Raw genomic sequence first — 25,378 nt, 5'->3', positions numbered from 1 at the left:
AAAAACTAGTGAATCCTACGTATTTAATTACTATGTTTAAGTGCAGTATACTTGTCGTATCGTCGTACGCACAACTTCTCCACACTTCCTCCAATTATTTAAAATTTTAAATCATGAAAAATTACATAAATGAAGAGGCCCGACTGACCAATGAAAGTACAAACCAGGTATGGTCTAAATAAATAGGTATGGTCTGTCCATACAATCCGAAGGAAATAGCGATTCCATATATAAAAAAACTCATCTTTCAAGGACTTGAAAGGTGAGTTTGTTTATGTGAAATAAATATAGTGAGGAGGTAATGCCATTCAGACGCGCGGCCTAGCACATAAGTTCGATGCCAATGACATCTTTTTTTTTAAATTGTTGACTACGATTTACTTGTATTTCACAAAAATATTTTCGCTATCTCACAACAGATGGCCCGACTTTCTATTTCATTTTTTGCTTTCAACGAAGGGATGAGATGGCGTTACCTCCTCACTATATTTACCTTGACTACAGGTTTGTTCCAAATAGCTGTAAACACGAACTTTGACAACCCGAACTACGATGATTTGATCCATAGCAACATCGCCTACGTGATGTTTCATACAAATATGGCAACGTCGCCTACGAGATTTACACACAAATATTTTTGAGGTTATGGTTCTATGGGTCAAATTTGACAATTCATACAGCCTTGGAACAAACCTACACCTTCGTTTATTTTTCCATTCCGACTTCATATAACGAGGCTTTGTTCGATGCATGGCTTCGGTGATAATAATAATTTCAACGATCGCGCTGCCATCAGTGTGTCAGCGAGTGGAATTAAATGATTTTATGAAAGTTCCACAGTGGCAAAATCTGCTCTTGTCAATATTATAAAAAAAATATTTTCTTTATTTCTGCTATTTTTTGTCATTACAAATTGTCCGAAAGTGTGCAATATGATCATTTAATTATGAAGTGTAACAGAGCTCATTGAGAACCATACCGTGAAACATTCATTGTCTGCAAAAAAATATTTTTTTAACGTGGCCGAATTGCAAATTGAAATCTCTCTCTGCAATAGGCAAAGTGACAGTGAAAATATGACGTGACAATACTTAATTTTTCCATTGTTTTTAGTGTTATTTATAGCCCGTAATTTATTGGCAAGCAATGTCTAGGCAAAATACGAATTATTATTCGGGAGCAGCGCCACCGTTGGCGCATCACAATCAGGTATGGCAATAAAAGTTGTGATCTGTTTTCAACTGATATTTGATTCGTCTGTTTCTGTTCATTCAGATGCCAGCTGGACATTTCAATCAATATCAAATGCATGGCCAGCAGCAGCCACCACAACAACAACAACAGCAGCCGAACGAAAATAGTTGGAATTGGCAACCTCAACCACCTGCTCCGTCAATGAACACCTCCGTACCGAATTCATCCAATGCACAGCAAATGCCTCCGCCTCCACAACAATTCAATGCATCCAATGTGTTTGACAATGCAAACACTGATGGTTGGGGAGACTGGGGCGAGAGTGATTGGAATGAAAATTCACAAAATCAATTGCAACAACAAAATTTTGGTGTAAACCAATTTAATGCAAACAATGTTCCGCCACCACAACCACTGTACGGACAAGCGACACAATACCAACAACAACCGCCACATCCTTTTCAATCTCAACAAAACAGCGATCAGTACGGTCATCCGGCACAGCATGTGACAAACATTGCTGACAGTTTCGGTGATAGTTCCAATTGGAACTGGAATGCTAGTGAAAGTGTTGCACCGGTTGAGCCGTCATTTAAAACCGTCGGAAAAGATGCGGCTCAAAAACATTCCAGGAATACGTCGAACGCTAGCGATTCAACACCGATGCTGGTAGAGAAAACCGAAAACAATTTACCCAGGCCGCCTGATAACAATAAAAATACTCAACTCAATAACCCGGCGATGAGCCGAATCATCAAGAGTGAACGGTTGCTGACACCACAATGGTCAACCGAAAGTCAAATGTCTCACACATCAAGTGACCGTTCTATCGATAGTGATGCACTAAATTCGCGTAGTACAACATCGTCCGATGATCCAAGCCATCATCAGCAGCACTACCCGTATCACGAGACAAATCAACAAAGTTTATCAAATTTTGGAATGGAAAATGAAAGTTCCCATTATGTCCACAAAGACAATAACGGCGAGGCGAACACCGTTGACAAATTGGACGAAGTTTTGTTCGCTTTGAACGTTGATCGTCAAGCTACCGAGAGTTCAACGAACTCCTATGAAAATCATTCGAACGTCATTCAACACCCACCATCGTTCAATCAACAACCAGTGAACGAATGGAATCCCGTTCAAAGTACACCACCGATCAACTATCAAACAGACACAATTTCCTCAATTCAACAACCAATTAGGCCTTCATCTGCATCAAGTTTGCCTCCGCCACCAGCATTTCAAGAATATTCACGAACAACACCGTCGCCTATGAATCATCCTCCGAACGCATCCAGTCCTATGAATTTACCACCACCGCCAGCAATGCATCAAATGATCCGTAAAAATTCGTCTCCGTTAAACCAACCACAACCGCAACCTACTCCACCTGCAATGAATCAACTGAACAATGCTTTTTCGTCTGAACATACTGGAATGTTGCCACCTCCACCAATGCAACAAACACAGCGAAAAAATTCATCGCCACTGAACCAAATTTTACCGCCTCCATCGTCAGCTTCCGGCGGCTTAGAGAATCCATTCAAACGAACCGGAGCCCATACTCACAACAAAAATATGTTCCATTCAGAATCGACTGCCTCACCATCTGTAAGCTCGTTGCCGGGTCAACTAAATCAATTTACGCCTAATGAATTCAACCAGCAGCAACCACCACCCGAAAATTCGGAAGTAATTGATCAAACACCAAACCGTAATTTTATATCGCATGAGAATCATGAACTCGCGCCTCACAACGATCGTAATCAATACCTACAGACTGGTCATTTGTCCGAAGAGGCCTTTATGCCAGATGATAGTCAATCTATGAATTTAGAATATCAGAATGATAACCTACCACCACCCGGACTGTCACGTCTAGTACTGGGTGAACCGGAAGTTGAAAACCATCAGACTCATCCTACCGAACCTCCGCCAGGACTAGATCGTATGGTTCCCGGTACTGATTTAATAAATTCGACGCCACTGAATTTGGATCGTCAAGCAGATGGTCAGGATACTATGTCTCAAGTATCAGTAATGCGTCCAGTTAGCGTACCAAACTATCCGATGCAACACCAACAACAGCAACAGCAACATCCACCACAACAACAACATCATTCTAATGTGCCAGTCATTATGTTGGATCGTAATTCGTATTTACTATATTCAGTGCCTGGTGAAAGTGACGTGCATACGCAACGAGTGGTAACCGGCGGATTGGAACGAGAAGAATCTTCTCGAAGTGCACAAGATGTGTCCGTAACTCCTCTTGCTGAAGAAGAACGAGAACTGGTAATGGATGGAGAAAATCTTGAGGACAACAATATCAAAGATAGCAACCCGCTATCTCGAGATGATCCAATTGAGGGAGCTAATACAGGAGATGAAACTCATGCTACTGCTAATGTTGTGGAAAATGAACAGATTGTTTCTCCTGTCGACACAACCAAGAAATTCAACTCGAATCCATCAACATGTAACGATGATAGCGATAAAGAACGTGCATCCTATTATCGGCCACGGCGTGGCGACGAAGTGACAGGTTCGCGTCGACGAAGAGATAAGAATGCGGAGCGTTATGAGACAGAAGACACGGATTACAGTGACAGGGAACGCGGCAGATTTAATCGGGAAGGAAGTTCGCGCAATGAACGGTCTAGACGTAGTAAAGATAAGGATGACTGGCCAAAGGAAAGTAGAGAACGGTACAGAGATGATCGCGAACGGAATCGAAAAGAAGGTGATCGTTATCGTGGTGATAAAAGTCGCCAGGATCGTTACGCTCGCTACGAAACGGACGGTTCGCGATATGAAACGGAAGATTCGAGATACGATCGCTATCGCCGTGACGATCGCGATCCTAGAGACGGTGGTCGTAGACAAAGAAGAGGTGAAAACGATCGAGGTGAAAGAAATGATCGAGGTGAAAGAACCGATCGAGGTGAAAGAACCGATCGAGGTGATAGAACCGATCGAGGTGATAGAACCGATCGAGGTGAAAGAAACGATCGCGGTGATAGAACCGATCGCGGTGATAGAAGCGGCCGCTCTGATCGTCATAACGAGAGCAAAAGTAAACGATATAAAGATCCGAGTGATAATAGGCGAGAAAAACCATCGCGTCCGTCGGATTCGTATTATGATTACGAAGATGATCATTACCGTCGAACGGGTAGCCGAACGGGTGATCGTGGCGAAAAGGATGGAAGATATGCAACACCGAACTATTACCAGCAAGGCTACGGATATGATCAATATTCGTATTACCAACAGCAGCAATACTACGAAACTATGCGACGAACGAATCCACAAGCCTATGCGGAATGGTATAAAATGTACTACAGTCAAATGCAACAAGCTCAAATGTCTGGAAGTGCCGCGCCTACCACGACTGATGGCCGTGATTCTGTACACTCGGGTAGAAGTTCAGCAAATGAAAAAGAGATGTAAGTTAAACCGTTTATCCAAACCGACACGATCAGCCGATGTTCTCTTTTTTGTATCATTTGTTTGCAAAGTCACAAAACATTGCTTGAGTTTTCTTTGTTTTTTTATTCAATGACAATAGTGCATTGAGCTAGTATACTGTTCTAACAGTCTGAATAGTCGTAAACGAAACATAGTGGACACAATATCCAATATTCTTCAACGCACTTCATCTGTTTAGGTACAGTCGTTCGTCTAATCATCAACAAATGTACTACGATCCAAATTTATATCAGCGACACTTTAGTCAACAGCAAAATTCAACAATGTTGGATAGTTCTTACATAGCCGATCGGGAGCGTCAAGCACAGTCGCTATCACGTCAACATTCCTTAACAAAATCGTACAATGTCTATTCAGAGTCAACAAGGTGTGCAAAACAATTCGTTTATACTTAAAATCCATTTAATTTATGCAATCCCCCACTCCCGTATTATATACACAAAAAATAGCTTTCCCAGTAGTCCATTAATATGCTCATCACATCCGTTGCAGTTAGAACAACTAGTATTTTAGTGCATGCATTTTGCTTCCCCTACTAACTAATATTGCTAAACATAATACTCTTACTACAACAACATTAATCAGTAGAAGTACAAACACCTAAACGCTTAACCTATACTACTGCGAGACTTTTTACAATATTACTTTTGTGAGGAGAATAGACTAGGCAGTAAAATTTAAGATTATGCAACAAAAAAATCCGAAGCTCGGAACAGGTCAGGTGAGTCCGAAGTTTACCTACAGGTCAAGTTTCCTCACAAAAAATACCTCACCTTACTTGAAAATTTAGGTCACAGACTGTCGACCTTTTTCGAGCCCTAATAATTTCGTTATTTAGGCTTCCCAAGCTTTTATGTCTTGTTGGGACGGCTGACACGACTATAAAAGTAGTCTATGTTCGCGCTTTCTTCTTGTATTGCATGTTTAAATCATCAAATCTTCATTCTTCTACAGTATAGCGACACATGAAATACTTGTTTGATTGCTTGATTTATCATTAAAGCGAGTCCGACCTAAGGTTGTCTCAATTTTAAGTCCTTTTTCCTTCAATTATAAGTCTAGCATGCTTCGTGGGCGTTCACTAGGTATGTTGCGTAAAGTACGTATACAACAAGTCGACATACAAATACGTATATTACAAGCAGCTGAGCTATGGTTTTCCGCAGACACAAAATCTGGTCGAAATTGTAACAAATATTCTGATTGTTGTCAACTGTCACGACAGAGTAAAGTTAACCAGGCAGGAGCGCTTGTTTGACTAGGGACCTGAATAATCTAGTAGCCCTTGATATTTTACGAATAAATTTTTTCAATTTATGTCAGTGTTCATTTGAGTTCATTTTCATCCCGTGTATTAGGTCCCTTATTTGACGTTTCGAAAATGAACCGCTCCTGCCTGGTTTATTTTACTCTGCCGTGCAACTGTTAAACTACTTCCCCTATTCAATTTGGTATCGGAGAATCTGGCACACAGTGCCAAAAAACGCACTGGTAAACTACGTAAAAGGTGAACTCACACACGCAAGTTTATTGCTGCAAATGCTTTTTAGCCATGTCATCGACTTAATGACTCCTTATACGTAGTTGAAAAATGCGTTGTTTTAGCACCGTGTGCCAAATTACCCCACACCTTCTTCAAGCCTCGAATTACAAGAGGAGCTATCATGTTTCGACTTCGCTTTTTACTTCCCATTATATGTGGTTCAGAGCCGCCTATGTTTTTTATGCTCTCTTCCTGATTTCGTGTCTATGAATTCATAGCTACTGCTCAACATACCTGCTGTTTAAATCGATAATTTGTTTCAGATATTTGTTTAAATTTCTATTTATCCGTTGGTAAGACTTAACCAAAGCTTGCTACGTTTGGTCTTAACAATTTACCGGTCTAATAAACCGAATATTTTCGCTAAATCTCGCTAACTTTCGTACAATTCCATCAAACAATAAAGATTGGATGCCATCGAATCGGTGCAACAAGGTCAACAGCGATCAACACCATGCAAATTCACCGTTGACCACTCGGTAGCATCACTATCAAACGGAATCATGGTCTGCGTAAAGCCGCAATATTCGGCGAACGATTTCAGTAAAGTGGTCAAAGTCTTCAGCATGGGTGAGTCAACTATTTCTATGATTGTGAAACGATAACAATAAATGAATCCATTGAAGGTGTGAACGATGTCACACGAAAATTGTATCAAATATACCCCGGCCCATTGATACGCGGCATTACGCATAAGAAGACAATAATTGAATTTTGTGAGGAACAAATTCGACTGGGGCCGTCACTGGCCAGTGTTAGAGCGAAAGGTAATTCGATGTCGAGTTTGTATTCATCTGGTGTGGCGAATAAGGCATCCTACACGCTGATGTGGAATCTGTTGATTTTACTACTGAGACAGAATGGCGTAAGAAACTAAACCTTCAGCTCAGTCATGGGAGATTTTCATTTTTGGCTTCTCATTTCTAGATGGTCGTTGGAACAGACATATCCGAGCTGTTATTGAAGAACAGATCGGAATTCCCGTACGAAACAGCTTCAACGAACTCAATGACGTCACTCCACAGTCGTCGCAATTCAACCGATTCGGGGAAAAATCGCCTCAACGAGGACACTAGCGATGAATCGAATGATGTAAACGATTCGGAATCAAAGAAATCCTTGAGCGAAGTGGAAATAACGGAAAAATTCCGCAATTATCTGTTGTACGGCAATGTGAACGAGGCATTGGAATGGGCTACGGATAACAATTTGTGGGGACACGCACTGTTCTTAGCATCGAAAGTCGATCGTCGATCGCATGCCAATGTTATGATGAAATTTGCAAATAAATTGGCGCTGAATGATCCGCTTCAAACGTTGTATCAATTGATGAGTGGCCGGACACCGTCATCAGTTACGGTGAGTTGGATTGGACTTTTAACTGACGAATTTTTGATTAATTTTATTAAATGTCTAGAGCGTACAAGACGACAAATGGGGTGACTGGCGTCCCCATTTAGCTATGATACTTGCAAATACTTCACAAAAACCCGAACTGGATCGAAAAGCCATTACAACTCTTGGCGACTCATTGTACAATCGCAGCGACCTGTTTGCAGCCCAATTTTGCTATTTGATGGCACAGGTCGGTTTCGGCAAGTACTCCAACGTTAACCAAGAGAGTGGTTTGATGCTAAGTTCATCGAATGCAATTCGATTAATTCTGCTGGGCTCGTCACACCGAAAACCATTCAAAGACTTTGCTACCAATGACGCTATTATGATGACAGAAATCTACGAATACGCGTGCGCTTTGAATGACGATTCGTTTTCGATCGTCGACTTCCAGCCATACAAATATTTGTTAGCCACACGATTGATCGATTATGGTATGCATGTCAGAGCGTTGATGTACTTGGAACAGATTTCCTATCACATTCAGAAGAATGTCAGCAAATACGAGCCTGATTTTATCGGCAAGGTTAGTCACTGCGGTTCGTTGTCGTCATGGAGGTATTAAAACAGAATTAATTTTCTTTTTCAGGTTTATGCACTCGCCGATCGTCTCAAATATTTCGATACCGTGTTCGATCGGAATGCGGACACGTTCCAGGATGATGGTGGGGAATATTCCAATGTTGCTTCTCTGGGCGATCAGCAATGGCTTCAAAATCTGTTCCAGACGGTCAATCAATTTGGGGTGAGTTCAGCAAAAATAAATTGATCTCATTTTGAGTGGAGCTGACTATCCTATTCAATTTGTCAGAATTTAGCGCAACCACCCGCCATACCAACAATGGCCGTTCATGATGATAGAATGTATCCGTCAATGGAAACAAAAACCCACATCGATCAGCAGTTCGAACAGATCAACCAACAATTCAGCGAACTTAACCTTCAATACACACAAAATTATGGATTTGAACAGACGGCGCCTGTTAGCCAACCCTTGTCGATGGATTACAATCCGCCACAAAATTTTGGTGGACAAGGCGGCCTTGTTGATAACAGCTACAATCCGTATGATCATGGGCAACAACAAACCGTTGATTCCATGGGAGCTGAGAACAATATGATGTATGACAATGATCAACAACAACAACAACAACAATTCGATCAAGTGCAGAATGATCAGTCTGATTATTGGAACCAAGTGAACTCGAACGAGGTGAGTTTTCTTTACTTAAGAATTAAAGCAAAAGGCGGGCAATGACGAAAGCATGCTCTGTAAGGTCAAGAGATTGAGTTCCGTTTCTGTGAACCAAACAGAACTTTGAGCTTTTCATTTCTTGACATTTTTTCCATTAAACTTGGAATTAGTTGTAGTATATCTGTGTCAAGGAGTTATCTCAATCACTACTTTCACTCGACACACCCCATTACCAAACATGTCGCACTGATTCATAAAATAAATTTCCAACCATACTTAACCACCTCGGAATAGCCGCCGGACTCACGGAACCCATCATCGCATACACCATCCATGCCATCAATCGAAAACATTGAGCCCGAACCAGAAGTAAGTATGCCGCAAACGAGTGTGCTGCGAAAGCGCAATAATGTTCGCTTTAAAACCGATGCCGTTAACGAGCCGTCCAATAATCAATCGAAAACTAATAAGCTGCCGCCTGCAGCGAATAGCAAACTATTGCGACAGATGGGCGTGTTGAAAGTAAACAAAAAACGGGGTGGGAGTGTGAAGAAGAGAACCGGCAAAAAGGTTGTATTCAATGGCACCTTTCCCATTGACGATCCGATATCGAGTCGATTCGATGGATGTAATGATACATCGGATGATGACGATGATGATGATGACGACGACGAGGACAATGAAGACAATGACGACGGCGAGTGTTGTGACCGTGGCGTATCGATCGAAGAATTGGTCGTCGATCGTAAAGTGAAATTGAACTATAAAAAAATGATGAACGAGTACGAACGGAGTTTTGCGGCGTTCGATCAATTGATGGCTAGTCGAAATATACAACATTTACGGAACGATTTCAATGTAAATGATTGAATGGACTTTATAGTTGAATAGTCGTGTAGATACCGTGAGCGTTTTGTTTTAATAGAAAAAGACAGCCGTTGTTTAACTTGACGAACTTTAGGTTTTTTTTCCTTCTTTTTCGTTGTGTTTTTCTTTTTCTTTCTACTGTAACAGGCCAAATAATGCGTTCGTCTAACAACATTTGCGCCAATATGAACAGACAAGAAATTGTATTTCGTGATTTTTGTGCTTTTCATTAAACTAAACAAACCAAGTAGTTGTAATCAATCTGTGTCTTTAATCTGCAATTGGATCAGTTCTTTCTCAAGACACCAAGTGATCGCTGAAGTTCTTCCATAAATGAATGAAAGTTGGAGGAACTCGCTAATGCTTTTCTAACTATAAATGAACCAAGAGAAGTTCTACATTTGCCACACCAAATTCAGATTGGCAGATTCTTTTTAACAAAATTTAGTTGGTAGGACCATAGGACTAACGTTTAACTTGATGGTTGATCATGATGATAACAGATGTAGTGTTGACCCTTATCCTTCGGCCTAGCCAATCTCAATGAATGATTGTGTTTCTAATTTATTTATTATACCTAACCGACTAGTCGTTACACAGCGCGAAATTTTTTTTGATTTTTTTTCCTTTCGTTTTTTAATTTTTAAATTTATTTTTTAACATTTTTCATTTGTAGCTACCGAAACCGTCTATCTCCATGCCAAATTCCATTTCAAATAAGCCTGGCTTTTATGACGATCCACCGCCAGCCGCCTCGTCAGCCCCGACCAAGCAACAAAATTCGTCTGACGAAGCACGCAAAGAACAGTCTAACGCCACGAAAGTTCAAAGTCAAAGGTTAGCACATTTTGATAAAACAAAACAAAAAATTTCCAATTTTAAAAGAACAAAAACCGAAAACTGTAACGTCCCATTTCTCTTCTAGTGCAAATTCAAACAGCGGCTGGTTCGGTGGTATTTGGAATAAACTCTCTCTGAAACCGAAAAATCAAATGATTTTGCCGGATGATAAAAATCCCTCTGTAAGACATTTCATTTCGCCTTAACACCCATATCACACCGATTTTGACTTCTAATATTTGACTAACCGACCACTTTAAGATTGTATGGGATCCTGACAAGAAAAAATGGGTAAACACGGATGGGGATGCCGATGAAAGTGAACAGTTTAGGCCACCTCCCAAAATGGCAGACCTAGCTGCCAACAGTCAACCACCACATAGTGCTAATCCACCCCTAACACAGCCCTTGTCGCATGAAAAATATTCGAATCCGAATCCCGTTCCCACTAATTTACCACCGGCATCAACTGGTTTCGATCAACCCGTGCGATCAATGCCAACAGCGAATCCGTCGACCGGTGGTGAAGCGACAAAGGTTCCCAATTTGCAGTCAAATATGTTTAAAATGCAAAGAAACCGAAGTAATTATCGTTCGCATGATTTTTTTTTTAATTTTATTTTTTGTTTCGTTTTTTTTCGTTCGTTTTTTTGACCAAAAATCCTTTGCCTCTTTGCGATTTGTAGCATTAAAAAAGTCTTACGTTGATGTGTTCAATCCGTCTGGTGCACCGGCAAAACCAATCGAACCGATAATGGCACCAACAGTGCCAATACCATCGATACCACAGAGTGGTTACTTTGTTCCCGGAGCTGCGCCCGCAATTGGTGACGGTCAATCCCAGCAAGTAGATGTAAGTATCTGAGAGACATTCATTCGATTATATTTAGCATCTACGAGTCTTGACTCTGTGTTGGAGACAGGAACACAAAATATTCGAGCCACTTTTTAGGCAAAGCCTTCTAGCAGAGTCTTTTAAACAGAATATTTAGGAAAATTGCAAGAGTTTCGAAAAATAAGCCCGGTCTTCTAGAGATGACAGTTACTCTAACATGCAAAACCTGGAGATAGTTTTGTAAGAATCGTCTTTAATGAACCCTTCACTGGAGTTCTGGTTCAGAGCATATTTTTGATAAGTTTTTATCCGAAACATTACCGAAACTTCCCAAAATTTGCTAAATTTATTATTGATAAATTTTGGGTAGCTTTGACAAATATTTCCAAATTTTAAAAAAAATAGGCCGTGGTCTAGTTTCCAATAATCTTGATCGACATAAGCATATAAGTACATTCCGAGGCCAGGTTCTAACGATAGATTCAGCTAAAAATTAGAATTTTCGTTTGTTTTATTTACTACAGGTGACATCATTGAAATTAATGCATGAATTTGATTCAGCTAGTCTAGTCATACCAGTGCTAATAATTACGGGTAAAATAGTTACAAGTGAGTGGCAGCTGTAAACAATAGATGTATCAGCAGTTTGTATAAGTGAACAACTGTTGAAGCAACTTCATGTTTAAATTTCACTGACATCCCCTGTGGATGATGTGAATTCACTTGATATTTCCCTGTATCTATATTTAATGAGATTATGGTGATATGATCACTGACAATATTTCTTCAGTTGAAGCAATACTCTCTCTAGTTAACAAACTCTGAGCTCTCTGTGTCAAATTCACACATCATTTCTGCGTATTGTACAAACACTATTCTACATTTTGACTGACTACGCTCTAATGTGTCAGCTTTCAACAGAAAATAGATTTGGTTGTAGCAGTTTGACCAGCTCTGAGAACAATGAGCAATTTATGAAAATTTCGTTAAACTGCTCAATTTTCTCAGAGCTGGTGAAACGACTGCAACCAAAACTAATTTTTATTTAAATCTAACACATTCGTGTTCGGAATTGCGGTCGTACATTTTTTTAAAAGGATTCTCATGAAAAGATATTATCAAAAATGAAATACGAGGCTCACAAATGTAGGCTACAATTTTAGCTAAGTACTCTTAAAGCCTTCTGTTCAATCACAAAAGTCGTTTTTAGTTCTTTGTATCCCTCAGTCACTGGATTCTAGTTAGGAATATAAAATGATCAGGATGATAGGTGATAGGTTGGTAGTACTCCCTTAAAACATTGTTTATTAAGGTCATGCTAAATGTTTACATTGTCATGTATAATGCCTTAACCTGGCCTTAAGATAACCAAAGCTGATCATAAGATCATCTCTTTATCTCCTAACCAATTAAAAAAAATATATTTCCAGAATTCAACACATTTCTACAATCCCGCTCAACATGGTGCTGGAGGTTTCCAACAGTAAAAGTGACACTTAGTTCATAGTTAATCCGTCAGAAATATTGGCATGTCGCTTACAGTTTCATTGAATTTATTATAAAATCGATTTTGTTCTACCTTTGATAGAATTGAAGCTTAAATCATTGCAACGAAGGGCCTTTGAAACCTAAATTAAAAATGGGAAGAATTTAACTTAGTATCGGTGTATCACACATAATTTGAATGGTGAACAATTCACTTCCACATTATATTTTATTCGGATCTATTCTCTGGGTTTTATAGTGGTTGGTACAGAGATTATATTTATTGTTGATGAGTTGTGGATTCACTGGAATCATAAATTAAATTTTTAATTTTGAAATTCTGTTCAGAATGAGCTATTTTCCTTGTCTTTAATTTGGTATACCCACAAAACCAATGACTTTAATATTTCTAATGTCTTTGCACTAAACAGTGAAAGTTAGCTTAGGGCTCTGGCATTAGAATCATTTTAAAAGAAGCCAAACGGATCTGAGTCCTAGAACTTCAACTGACCCGCATGTCTTAAAGAAAGGCTTTCAATAAGAGCGGCAAAATGAATTCGAAATAGATGCATCATCAAGATTAGTCGTCTGTGTCCATGCAACGGAAACATTGCTTTTGTGTTACAATTAATTAAAAGTCCATCTGAAGCCAAACGGTGGCAAGTGTCTAAGAGTATTTCATCGGGTGTGATTAAGTTAAAATGGAATTTTTTTTGTGTAATTTTTTCTTTTGTTATTGTTTCTGGAAATATATTTTATTTTTCGTCGTGTAAATATTGTTTAGATGTCGTCATTGGACATCAGCAAGAAACAAGAGATGTGTATACGGTACAGTGGAGTTTAAAAAATATTTTTTTTGTTTCGTTTTATCTTCTTCTTCTGCTGTTGATTTTAAATAGAGAATATTTCGCTAGATTTTTTTTTTAATTTTAAACAATTCATATTCATATCAAGTTCTTATGTATATTTTTGATTGATTTGCCAACTGTGATGGAACTATGAAACATTGTACGAGATAGAGGTTGAGAGTGAGAAAGTTAGCAACACACAGCTGCTTGTACGGATGATAGGAATTTAGCAAATTTATAATATTGAAGTATGATGATGGAAACCTTAACAATTTTTTTTTTCATTTTTGAACAATATCCAAGTCATTTGTCAGTTATAATAGACGTAAAGTTAATTGTTGTTGATTTTGTATAATGAAAAACAAAACAAATTGAAACGATTTTTACATTAATAACCTACATAGATTCCAAAATATAGTTACAAAACATATAATGGGTTGGTATAATATTAACGAAATAAATTAAAAAGCTAGAAAATCGAAGTTTTTTGTTTTTTTCGTCCCAAGCAAGTTTAAATTGTTGACCTGATAATAGTACATACAAGAAAGTCGATCTTTTTTAACCAGCGTTACAAACAATTAAAGTATAAACCAGGTATGGTCTGTTCGTACCAACCGGAAGACATGGCGATTTCTTATAAACAAACTCGCTCTGTCCTCCGCTCCATACAAAGTTTGACATTCGACCATACCTTGTGTTGACGTTCATTGGTTCCAAACAAGCGCGTGGTAGTGGTTTAAGAGGAATCTTCACTTGGTAAATTTGTTGCCTATATTTGGTCGCAAAAAAGCTATATTTTTGATGATAATTTTTCTCTCGCATCCATTCTGGAAATACTAACAACATCGTTTGGGTTGAATTGTTTTAGCTTTGAATGAAAAATAGAAATGGTTGTGGTAACTAAAGTCAGAGAAAACTCATTATTTCACTAAAATTGACAGATTTTGAGTTTTATTTTTATGTGACCTAGATTACATCACCACAAACATTTCTATTCTTTATGCAAAACAAAGCTAACACCAAACGTACTTTTTCCAAAAAACATCGTCCAAAGTTATTTTCAAAAATAAAATATTTTTGCGCCCACACGTAGGCTACAAATTTGCCATCAGGTGAAGATTCATCTTAACCCTATAGACGTATAAAAACAGCTTTGTTTGCATGACTGAACACTTGGGGGACGTGCTCATGTCACACATTTTCGTGATATTTTTGTTAATTTTGGTCATTTTAGGCAAAGAAATTTTCAGTGTGCAAATACTCTGAATAAAGTTAGGCGCATAGCTGATATCCCGCCTAAATTTAGTCTAGACATATGTACACAAATTCATGGGCTCATTTTAATGAAAGGATAGTAACCGCTGAGCGATCCCATCCCGTTCTTACAATTATTCCATAGTTCAACAAATATTTCCATTCGTACTTGGAACACCACAAAAGACTTTCACCACACATTCTCTCCGTGAGACTCTTCTCGCTCTTCTCAGAGCTTGTCAAACGACTACAACCAAAAGTAATTTTTTTTGAAGCTAAAAAGGATTCTGATGAAAAGATATCAACAAAATAGAAATACGAGACGTGCAAATGTAGTCTACAATTTTAGCTAAGCATCGATGCCTCTTAAATGATGAAATACAACTCCACAAACACTACCTGTTCATATTAATGAACACATGTAGAACATTTTGTTCCCTTAAGCTCTCAGAGCCGTCGAATATGTCGCGCACGAATGTTTAATTTTGAAAGTGACATCTGTATGTCATTGCATTGTTTACTGTGACAGTTTGTGTTCCGTGTGCATGAGTTCAGACAGTTCCTACCCGGTGTAACGTAACATCAATAAAAATATAGAAAATTGAGAAATTCAACAATTTTACATTGAGCAAAGATGAATCAAGCGGAAGTAACGAAACTTATGTCCCAGTTGCGTGTTGCCATACCGCTTAGGCCTCGCAAACTAAGTAGTCCTAAAGGTCCAGAAGGGCGATTATTAAAACTGAGAAAAACCGTAACTGCTTTGCTGAAACATGAACGGATTGAAATGAATTATGATAGGGCTCACGAGGCCCGAGGATACGCCGAACGGGTAAGTCTTATTTCATTGTGTCAGACTCAGAAACCTTAATACGCCGAACGGATTACAGTTAATATCTGATGCGATTCGGCATGGTGATTGTCATAAGGCCACAATGGATGTGGCTACATATTGGGTGCTGGAGAAGCAATTAGTTCATAAATTGTTCAAAGTGTTGGTTCCGCGATTTGCCAACTGTCAAGTGTCTTATACCCGCATGTACAAAGCACCCAGAGAGTATCCCGGTCCCAAAACCGAACACAAGCGAGCGATACTGGAACTTCGTGGCAATCCGTATCCATCGGTCAAACCAGATTTATCCGCAAATCGTGGACTCATTCACAACGTGCTATTTGATGAGGCAAAAAAGCAGTATCGACATGAGAAATATGCGGAAATTGCTGCGAAGCTGACGGCTGATAGTAAAACGCTTGTTGAATCGAAGGAATCAGTTGTTAATGGATCACAAACGGGAGAAGCGGATAGTGTAGATTCGAAAGAAGTCGACAAGAAAGCATAGAATGTTCATCTGATGATTATAGCCAAAAATAAAATTTAGAGAGCTCGAGCGAACGGTGTTTGCATTGTTGGCTTTAAGAAGGCCAATTGAACCGCAGTTATGAAAATAAAAACAACCAAGGCATCGATGCAGGCATACGTAGATTGAGACTATAGTATTGTTTCGTAGACTACTTCGTGACTATGACAAAGATAATCCAAGATCGTGACCAATAATTCTATGTTTTACATAGAATTTATACCTTTTTCGTGATGCTACAGGTAGGTACGACGTTACATCGTACGTAGTATACACCTACACAGTTTCTATTGAATTTCATTGCATCGTTGGTCGTCAATTAGTCTAATTCAGAGCTTCAAAAAAATGAGAAATTCCTTACTGATACTGGTGACGTGCATTTTACAGCAAATCAGTCTGAATTTAGGAACTATTTTGGTGGTTCGACCAATTCCTGAATGTATAACTGTCGATCAATTCAACAAAGCCGCCGGAATTCTATGTGAAAACCGAAAAAATACGACTTTATGGCAACAGCTAGTTGACTGTCATGTACCGATGTCCGAAGAGGTAATTAAAGCACCTGCAGTCGAGCTCGAAGTGGTATCAGATCAGAAAATAATTGACCAAATCTTCACTCTAAGTACTTGCGTAAAAGCAGTGCAGCTATTTGCCCCGTGCCACGTTTAGTCGATCCAACCGATTCATCCAAATGCATCACGGAAGTATTCTTGAATTTTTGCACCTTGGGTGCAGGACCAAATTTTCTGGATAGGTTTCTGGTGAGTTTTGTAGGCTTTCGAGTGATATCCAAAGACGTGTCTCAATCTCTTTGAAACAAATTTCAATTGAGTAAACGTGTCCTTAGGGCGAGTATTGCTATGTATACGGCGGAAAAATTGGAGATGTTTCCGTGCTGGGGCACAGTCGCCAAGTACATCTTTCCAAACAGAAATATGGCGACGATATAACTTGCAATGTTGGGGTGAGTACAGAAATTTTAATGACAAGTCGGAAATGTGTCGGCGAACTTTTTTTTTGTAGAAATGCATCTTGAATATGGGTTTGAATCTATAGAGACAGTGTTTGGCAACGCATCACTAATGAACTATCAATGACTGTAGTGTGTTTAGACTGTAGTGGGGTGTCTTATATAGCAAAATATGTAAGAAAATAAAATATTTTGACGTACGGTGTACATTAAGACAACCGGTCCCTCTTTGTAAACTTTGTCTTTAACAGTTCACAAAAGAAAAAATCACGAAAAAATCGGCTTTCGTTTTGTGAAACCGTTGTCCACTACACTTCTCAAGGGCACAACATCTTCCCTATTCAAAACACTGAATAATTATAATTACAACAAAATTCCTTTATTCGAAATCAATTCCCTACGGAAACTGATGCTGTAAAAATTCATAAACATAATCATATGCAATCAACATAATCGCTCCACCCGGGCCCAGACGCATCACTTTCGGCACCAGTCCTTTGTACAGTGCACCGAAACCCTCTTCTCTCGCCACAATAAAAATGGTCTTCATGCACGTCTTGTATTTAATTTCACCGGCAACTGGTTGTGGTCCCTGCAAATGGAATTTGTCGCAAATTTTTCTATTTCAATAAATCGAACATGAAAAACCGAATTAATATTCCCATTGGCTAGCAGAAACCGATAATTTCACTTTTAATTTCTTTGATCAAATTTTTTTTGTCGCGATACCAATGATAAATCAGCGATTTTTGTTTCGCGGTTATTGCATTCATAATATACCTGCCGAAATCTTCAATTATATTGCCGATAAGTGGATATGAATGTGATGTCATGCTTGTGCATTTTCACTTAAATATTCCACAAGAAAATTATAATCGAATGCATGGAGCATGATTTGAATTGATGAAAACGATAACGTTCACTAAATGTGAAACATACGCACACATAACATCACATCCAATCATTTATGATATCCGTACCTGAATTCTTGATTTTGCCACATCAAACGGTATATTAGCAATGCTAGCAATTGTACCTGTTTAGCGCAACGAGAGACAGACAGAGGCCATCGATTAACTTGAATCAATAAAATTTCTGATCAATTTTCTCTATTCACCTGAAGCGAAACCAATTCCAGTTTTGCGGAAGAAATCAGCGGTTGGATTCTAAAATCACAAGAAGACGAAATGCAATTTTAATATAAATTCAATTTCGTCATTTCTTTGTAATTTTGTGTAACTCTTCGCTTCAATATGACATCGTAAATGCAGTTCGATTGAATTGTGTGCAATAAATAGGGAAATTGTCTTATTACGAGTTTATTCATGCACATATATATTCAGCATACAGTCACCACTGTCGCTTGGATAACATAATACACATATTGTGTGTAGGTGCACTGTGTACTATACACATGGTATAATATGTCTTATGTTATTTATCGATGAAAGATATGTTTTTAATTAAATGTTTACCTGACACTGGGGAACACTGTCCTTCACGCTATGGTAAAAGCCAAAATAAATTAAATTCCATGTTCCATTACGACCGATTGTCGAGGTGAGGCCTTTATTTAGTCCATTCAAACCGATGCCTCCGCGTTTAATAATTTCCTTGGCAACGATCATTGTTGATGGCGAAGAAGTCGTTCTGTTGAGATTTCATAATAGAAGGAGATCGATTAACAAATAAATTTCCAAAATTCTTACAATACTCACTTTGCTGTGTCAGCCTGCAGTGATATTTTTACTACCTCAAATGGATTCACAACGAATGCTGTAAGCGAATTTCTTTTGATTTTTGGCTTATAAAATTTACTACACAATAAATCAGTTTACCTTCTGTGACTCCCGAACCTAATCCTGCCAACGAATAAATCTTTAATTTGACCGAACATTAGAACACTTAAATTCACTCAATTCTTTGCATAATATTCACATACTAAAGGTGTAGCTTTATCATATCCAAGAGCTTTCTGCAGCCCGGTCTTGTACTGTTCAAAGCACACAAATTTGGTGGCTCGCTTCGGTGTTTCCGCTAAAATCGGTGGAATAATTCCTTTGTAGACGGCCAGTATACCCTCTTGTCTAGCAATTTTTGAGAAGCAATCGAACACACCATTGTAATACACCTGAATCGTAAAAAAGGGTTTATAAGAGAATGGAACATTGTACTTATGTCGTGGTAAGGAAAAACACCGTATCGCAATGGCTGTGTGCTTTGGAGAGCTTTAAAAAGCTCTTACCTTCTTTTCGATTCCATTGTAAAAGTGGAATGCAAAAAAAGCTTAATGCCATTCAAGCCCTTTAAAAGCAAAGACACAAATGCAATAAGTTGTTTTGGGTAAACTCGCCAGAATTATCTGACTAAGAATTAAAAATCTTACTGTGTTACCACCGCCAAGTGGTTTTTTAATTTGTAATTGAAGCCTGGTTTTCACTACATCTAACGGATGCATTAAACACACTTCTATGAATCCTGCTGAGCCTCCAGCAGTGATTTGCATAGCTGCCTGTTTCATAACTGAAGGTTTCGGGTTAGCGGACATGTTTTAGTGTTTATCCAGTTGCTGTATGCTTGAAATGAATTTTTTTCGTTATTCTAAAATAACTGCTAGATGATACAATTAGTTCTGTGGATGGAGTAGCAGGAGATGAATTACGGCTACATTTCTCTATACTCTTCTCTTCTACCATCAAATCTGTGCACAGAAAATGTACGGAACATTACATACACATTTTGTACGTTTTCTGTGCACAGATTTGATGGTAGAAAATAGAGAAGAGAATAGAGAAATGCAGTAATTCCTGTCCTGGAGTAGGTAAAGACATTCGAAGGTGGTAATCATGCTATGACGAAGTGATAAGGCCTTTTTCAGAAAGTCTACCGACATATGTGGGCAACATCGATTAACTAGCCTTGAATATAGCAAAATCCATGTGAACATAAATGAAGTAATAGATTTTTCATTCTGTCTGAAATATCTAGTTGAGTAACAGATTTAATAGCTGTCCTTATGATAAACTTGAAAGATTACAATTTGTAAGCTAAAGTTAGATTTACTGCGAACAGTAGAAGGAGTAGATTCTTTCATATATTCGTGACCATAGTCTTTGTTCAGTAACAAGAAGCTAAACAAACAAACGATTTTGCTTTTGCTACATTTTATCAGGCGTAATGTGGCCATTTCATTCTGTGTTTTGTCTTAATCGACAATCTAAAATGTTCTACAAATTGTTTCAAAAATTTTCCGCAAAATCGTTATCCGATTGATGTCAAATTTCATACATCGATCGGAAATCTCTGGAATTAATAGACGTGGCTGTCAGTCCATCTTTTTATCGCTCAAACTCTTAAATAATTCAAAAAATGAAATCATGAAATGAAATTTTACTGTGACCTGTAACCTTGTACGTGTTATTAACATTAAACTTCCTAGCTTATTATTCCTGTTCCTGTTCAACATAACATTTATGCCACGCAAGTTCCATTGAAACGCGATCTTAGATAATAATTTAATCCGAAAATGAGATAACCAGTTTTTTTTTCTTTAGATTGTTCGGTATGGCGGGCCTTTTTAATTTGATTTTTTGCCAAGTAATTTAAATAAATTTGTCTGCACTTTGTGCCATAATTAATTTGTCTGCTTTCGACACAATCACTTACTGGACAACAAAAAGACAATCGCAATTGTAACACACACAGTTCATTCCACTGGAAATGTAATGACTCAGGTGGTTCTGTATCAGACTTTTAACCATATTGTCTGACCTTCTAATATCAAATTAAAATATTTTTCACATTCGAATCAAATGTGTAGCACATTTCTGTGTGCATTTCAGTTCTTTTTTATTTAATTTATTTTTTCTTATTAATTTCTAATGATCGAAAAAGTTAACAATAAAAAATTCGATTCTAAAAACCACATAAGTAAAGCAATTGCCGGAGACTGTTGACTAGAAAGTATATGTGTTGACCACATACAATGTTGTTTTTTTCTCAGTCGAATGAGTGAATTAATTCGCGATATAGTTCTTTAAGGTCACAAAACAAATTGTTTTATTTAACCAAACTCCATAACCTATGGTATGAACGTTCCGAATATTATATTGTCTGATTTTTTTTAAATATTTTATTTAGCAAAACAGGTCACATATTGAGACAGTTCTTTTGACGGGCTTTTTTCAATTTTACTTTCCCATAATAAATCCGATTAAACCACAAGACAATATCTTTACCTATTTTTATTGAAATAAATGAAAAAAATGTATCTCCAAACAGAAATGGCCTTAATGTGCTGTATGGAAATGTCGTTGCTAACTAAACATTAAAACCAACCGAATACACACTCGAACACTCTTTACAATGTTTGATTGTCGATCCCATATATTTTCCTAACTTATCTTTTAAACTTGAAAAATAAGCATTTTATATGCGTGAATGTGTGAATCTAAGAGTCTATATCAATTCGAAAACAATACACACGTTCGTTTAAGATAAAAAGTCTTAATTTGATAAGTTGTTGTATGGTGAATTGAATATGATTACGATATAAGTAAGTATTTGAATTGCGATCAGTATGTTACAACGTTTGTGCTGGAAACTGTTAACACTATGATAGATATGGAAGAAGATTATCAATTTATAGATATATGTAGTTGAAGTAAATAAAACAAGAAAAAGAAAACTGACTTGATAGTTTCATATTAGTTTTAATGTTCACGTCTATGATGTGATGACATATTTTCCGGGGGTACAGTGAGTAATAATAGATTACTTATAAATGATGAAAATGGTACTTCTTGTGTGAAATTGTAGTAGATTATTCACCTCTGGCCACATGTTTATTTAGACACTTGGGGAGTTGTTGCATGAGCCGAGCGAAGGCGAATGTTATAACCCCAAGTGTCTAAATAAACATTTGGACAGAGGTGAATACGCTATTTTATCTACCGACGGCGAAATAATAGCACTTTTTCACTGCTATTATTTCACCTAGGTAGATAAAATATTTTGTTCAAAAGCGTGTAGTAAAGTTAACTTTATATACAAAGCCAAAACTTTACCTTACTTGGCAATGGGATAAATGATGGAAATGGTACTTCGGCTACGCCTCGATCGGTAAATTTCACTCATGAAGTACCATTCCAATCATTTGCCACATTGTTGAGTGATGTACTATTACAACAACGACTGGGTGACACTTTAAACAAGGATTATTAATACCGAGGGGCAGATATTTGTAAATTTCGTTGATAAAGGATTTTCAAAAAGAAAAAGAATTTTTCACTGATTTTGGATAGATCTTCAAAAATAAATCGATTTGGAACTTAAACGTTCACTGGTGGCCTAGTTACATGAATCCTTGTAGACTCGACTCACTTATCCTATAATATCCTACACGCTGTATTACAGTGCCACAGGGAAATTTGGTTTTTCATTTTTCTGTGTCTCCACGCTCCGAGTTTAGAACATATTATTCGCGGAGAAACGCATTGTTTTTCGTAACGGTTGAAAAATCAGTTAAAATCAGCTAACTACACTCTTGTTGTCTAAACCTAAGAATAAGTAAATTTATTTCTGTCCACAGCACATTAGTGAGGACTTGTCGTTTATTCCTGAAGTCAAGTCAATACTAATAACAGATAGCTAATGAAAGTGCGTTGCTGATATCCTTTGAATGACAAAGCATTCTTCATCATACTATATCTTTCACATACGGCAGACACATTATTAGTATCTGTCGCATTTGCATATCAGGACCCCAGTCGTTTATTTTGATCATCGCTGTCTATCAGAACCTATTTTCGAGATATCAATTTCTTAAAATTTTGCGAATTTTCTGAAAATATTCTTGAATTTCTTGAAAAAACGACATTTTAGAAACAATGATAAATTCAAGAAAATTTTCAAGAAATTCGAGAAATTTCAAAAAAAGAAATTCTCGACAATAGTCCTTGCTGTCTTTATCTAAAAGATTAATTCGAAGTTCAAATAAAGTTCTTACAATTGCCGGTAAACAGTCGAGCTACTCAAATTAGGATACATAAATAACTTACGATTATAATGTTAAAAGCAAAAACTTTATTGATTGAGCATATAAATTCGAATTACAATACAAACGATTTTTAGTGATAACAAACTTAGATCCTGGCACAATTTATTTACTAAATGTGAATAATAGTAGATGTCTGGTGGGGAAGCATTCAATTCATGTTCCAATAAATAAATAATAAATTATAACTTGAGAAAAGGACAATTTTTAATATCACTGCGCACCTCTACCTCTACATAAAGTTTAATTAATTACTTTGACTCGATTACGTTAATTAAACTACACTTCGTTTTCTGTAAAATTGATAACTTGGCTGATGACCTAGCACATCTTGTGGGTAATCGGTATTTTGATGGTAAGTGACGTAGTTGAAGTCACTGCCAGGCATTTTAACACTGCTATGCGATGATCCTGATCGATCTTTATTTTGCATATTTGCTATTCGCGGTGCTACATATTGCTGTGCTTGCGATGGAGAAAATTGTTGAATTCCCGGAACTTGGTATTGAAGATCTTGTGGAAGAAGCTGAGAGTTTTGAATGTTGAAGGCTTCGTATTGTTGTCCTTGTGACGGAAGAGATTGTTCAATTTTGGGAGTCTCGTATTGCTGTCCTTGTGGTGCAAGAGATTGTTGATATTTTGGCGCCTCGTATTGTTGTCCTTGTGATGGAAGAGATTGTTCAATTTTGGGTGCCTCGTATTGTTGTCCTTGTGATGGAAGAGATTGTTGAATTTTGGGCGCCTCATACTGTTGTCCTTGTGATGGTAGAGGTTGTTGAAATTTGGGCATTCTGTTTTGCGGACTAACAGCTTGATTCAAATACGGTGGTAAATAAGTATCCGCTTTGAACGGATCAGCATAGTAATTATAATCATTGTCGTCATTCGATTGATAATACTGTAAAGACTGATACGGCTGAGATTGGTAATATAGCCCATAGTCAGAGTCATACTGATTGAATTGCTGTCCCATGTTCATGAAGTTTCCACTTAAATCCATATTCGGTTTTTGTTGGGCCGACATTAATGGTTGAGGTGTTCCTCCCATTTGGGACGAAGTTTTCGGTGTTGCATCCGGTACCATATCAACCATAAATGCCTTAGGCTGAATTTGAGGTTGCATGGGACTAGGAACCATTTGTGGCATTGAAGGCTCAACAGACATTTGTGCAGGGAGCATAGCTGGTGGCATTGTAGGTGGCATTGTAGGTGGCATTGTTGGAGGCATTGTTGGTGGCATTGTTGGCGGCATTGTTGGCGGCATTGTTGGAGGCATTGTTGGCGGCATTGTTGGCGGCATTGTTGGAGGCATTGTTGGTGGCATGGTTGGTGGCATTGTTGGTGGCATGGTTGGAGGCATTGTTGGAAGCATTGTTGGAGGCATTGTTGGAGGCATTGATGGCATAGTTGGCATCATTGCTTGCATATAGGGCAGATTAATTTTTGACGGACCATTTTGTATTGGAAATGCTATCGGCATAAATTCCTTCGGTGCTTCGGTACTCGCAGGTTGAGATAATTTGGCGAGCGGTCGAATGAAGAAATTAAATTTAAATCCCGATGGGTCAGTTGTCTTTGCAGCTTTCAGTTGGGGTTTCTCGCTGAACGCATCGATAAATTGTTGTAGGAACAAGTGAATTGTACGTTTATCTCTAATTTTGTTCTCATCACATTGAACTCCAATTACAAGAACTGCAATCACAATCAAAGGTACTTTTACATTGAACTTCATCGTTGACCCCAAATTAAAGTTCGCAAAAAAATATATTTCTGGTCGGACAAGGGTTTTAGTCTAATTGACCAACGGTTTTTAATGCGACGCGTTCTGTATGGAGACCTAAAGTAAACTGATTTAAAATCTTAAAGTGAATTGGTAATGTTCGGTCACAGTTTGTTACACTTTATTGGTTACATTTATTTCTTTTTATTAATAAAATGCACAAAAAAAATTATATAAAAGTGAATTGCAGAAAAAATATAAATTGTTTGAAATTATTTACGGCTGATTATATAGAATGTATGTCAGTGTAGGATCGAGGTA

The 25,378-nt window shown here is 37.8% G+C and overlaps 4 protein-coding genes across 11 annotated transcripts; 3 read left to right on the top strand and 1 right to left on the bottom strand.

Moving 5' to 3' along the window:
- Positions 1-821: 821 nt before the first annotated feature.
- On the top strand, positions 822-14,167 carry LOC119067543. 5 transcript variants are annotated; one of them, XM_037170622.1, is made up of 16 exons: positions 822-1,209; positions 1,276-4,126; positions 4,199-4,649; positions 4,871-5,059; positions 6,642-6,805; positions 6,862-7,100; positions 7,163-7,594; positions 7,653-8,156; positions 8,220-8,375; positions 8,442-8,843; positions 9,120-9,194; positions 10,369-10,529; positions 10,618-10,714; positions 10,794-11,115; positions 11,219-11,385; positions 12,798-14,167. In XM_037170622.1, the coding sequence occupies exons 1-16, from the start codon at positions 1,147-1,149 to the stop codon at positions 12,852-12,854; spliced, it is 6,330 nt and encodes a 2,109-aa protein (XP_037026517.1). In that variant the 5' UTR covers positions 822-1,146; the 3' UTR covers positions 12,855-14,167. The 5 variants fall into 5 exon arrangements, with proteins under 5 accessions (XP_037026517.1, XP_037026510.1, XP_037026503.1 ...); XM_037170615.1 differs by having other exon boundaries at positions 1,276-4,162; XM_037170608.1 differs by having other exon boundaries at positions 1,276-4,649.
- Positions 14,168-15,488: 1,321 nt separating this feature from the next.
- LOC119067535 (39S ribosomal protein L17, mitochondrial) lies at positions 15,489-16,342 on the top strand. The gene is made up of 2 exons (XM_037170595.1): positions 15,489-15,786; positions 15,845-16,342. The coding sequence occupies exons 1-2, from the start codon at positions 15,589-15,591 to the stop codon at positions 16,292-16,294; spliced, it is 648 nt and encodes a 215-aa protein (XP_037026490.1). The 5' UTR covers positions 15,489-15,588; the 3' UTR covers positions 16,295-16,342.
- Positions 16,343-16,598: 256 nt separating this feature from the next.
- On the top strand, positions 16,599-17,500 carry LOC119067529. Its single transcript, XM_037170583.1, has 4 exons — positions 16,599-16,861; positions 16,936-17,073; positions 17,160-17,276; positions 17,336-17,500. Exons 1-4 carry the CDS (start codon positions 16,658-16,660, stop codon positions 17,366-17,368), a joined length of 492 nt encoding a protein of 163 aa, XP_037026478.1. The 5' UTR covers positions 16,599-16,657; the 3' UTR covers positions 17,369-17,500.
- Positions 17,501-17,645: 145 nt separating this feature from the next.
- LOC119067516 (mitochondrial 2-oxodicarboxylate carrier) lies at positions 17,646-21,767 on the bottom strand. Of its 4 annotated transcripts, none has more exons than XM_037170556.1 (9): positions 21,632-21,767; positions 19,669-19,851; positions 19,225-19,413; positions 19,121-19,160; positions 19,001-19,058; positions 18,758-18,932; positions 18,400-18,448; positions 18,263-18,318; positions 17,646-17,874 (listed from the first exon to the last, which is right to left on the bottom strand). In XM_037170556.1, the coding sequence occupies exons 2-9, from the start codon at positions 19,828-19,830 to the stop codon at positions 17,680-17,682; spliced, it is 924 nt and encodes a 307-aa protein (XP_037026451.1). In that variant the 5' UTR covers positions 19,831-19,851; positions 21,632-21,767; the 3' UTR covers positions 17,646-17,679. The 4 variants fall into 4 exon arrangements, with proteins under 4 accessions (XP_037026451.1, XP_037026432.1, XP_037026442.1 ...); XM_037170537.1 differs by having other exon boundaries at positions 21,521-21,638; XM_037170547.1 differs by lacking the exon at positions 21,632-21,767 and adding an exon at positions 21,521-21,609 and having other exon boundaries at positions 19,669-19,858.
- Between the last annotated feature and the right edge of the window lie 3,611 nt (positions 21,768-25,378).

This window comes from Bradysia coprophila, chromosome II, assembly GCF_014529535.1.
Source record: "Bradysia coprophila strain Holo2 chromosome II, BU_Bcop_v1, whole genome shotgun sequence".
Lineage (NCBI taxonomy): Eukaryota > Metazoa > Arthropoda > Insecta > Diptera > Sciaridae > Bradysia > Bradysia coprophila.
This window is presented reverse-complemented; position numbering and strand designations above follow the sequence as displayed.

What these genes read in the sequence shown, in the direction of transcription:
- LOC119067543 (XM_037170608.1), top strand. Translation starts at nt 1,147, where the DNA reads ATGTCTAGGCAAAATACGAATTATTATTCGGGAGCAGCGCCACCGTTG. An exon ending in TCAGCAAATGAAAAAGAGAT is followed by an intron (nt 4,650 to 4,870) that starts GTAAGTTAAACC and finishes TCATCTGTTTAG; the next exon opens with GTACAGTCGTTCGTCTAATC. An exon ending in AGACGGTCAATCAATTTGGG is followed by an intron (nt 8,376 to 8,441) that starts GTGAGTTCAGCA and finishes TCAATTTGTCAG; the next exon opens with AATTTAGCGCAACCACCCGC.
- LOC119067535 (XM_037170595.1), top strand. Translation starts at nt 15,589, where the DNA reads ATGAATCAAGCGGAAGTAACGAAACTTATGTCCCAGTTGCGTGTTGCC. An exon ending in CCCGAGGATACGCCGAACGG is followed by an intron (nt 15,787 to 15,844) that starts GTAAGTCTTATT and finishes AACGGATTACAG; the next exon opens with TTAATATCTGATGCGATTCG.
- LOC119067529 (XM_037170583.1), top strand. Translation starts at nt 16,658, where the DNA reads ATGAGAAATTCCTTACTGATACTGGTGACGTGCATTTTACAGCAAATC. An exon ending in ATTTTCTGGATAGGTTTCTG is followed by an intron (nt 17,074 to 17,159) that starts GTGAGTTTTGTA and finishes ACGTGTCCTTAG; the next exon opens with GGCGAGTATTGCTATGTATA. An exon ending in ATATAACTTGCAATGTTGGG is followed by an intron (nt 17,277 to 17,335) that starts GTGAGTACAGAA and finishes TTTTTTTTGTAG; the next exon opens with AAATGCATCTTGAATATGGG.
- LOC119067516 (XM_037170556.1), bottom strand. Translation starts at nt 19,830, where the DNA reads ATGTCCGCTAACCCGAAACCTTCAGTTATGAAACAGGCAGCTATGCAA. An exon ending in ACAGTGTTCCCCAGTGTCAG is followed by an intron (nt 18,449 to 18,757) that starts GTAAACATTTAA and finishes TTGTGATTTTAG; the next exon opens with AATCCAACCGCTGATTTCTT. An exon ending in TGGCAAAATCAAGAATTCAG is followed by an intron (nt 17,875 to 18,262) that starts GTACGGATATCA and finishes TTCCATTTGCAG; the next exon opens with GGACCACAACCAGTTGCCGG.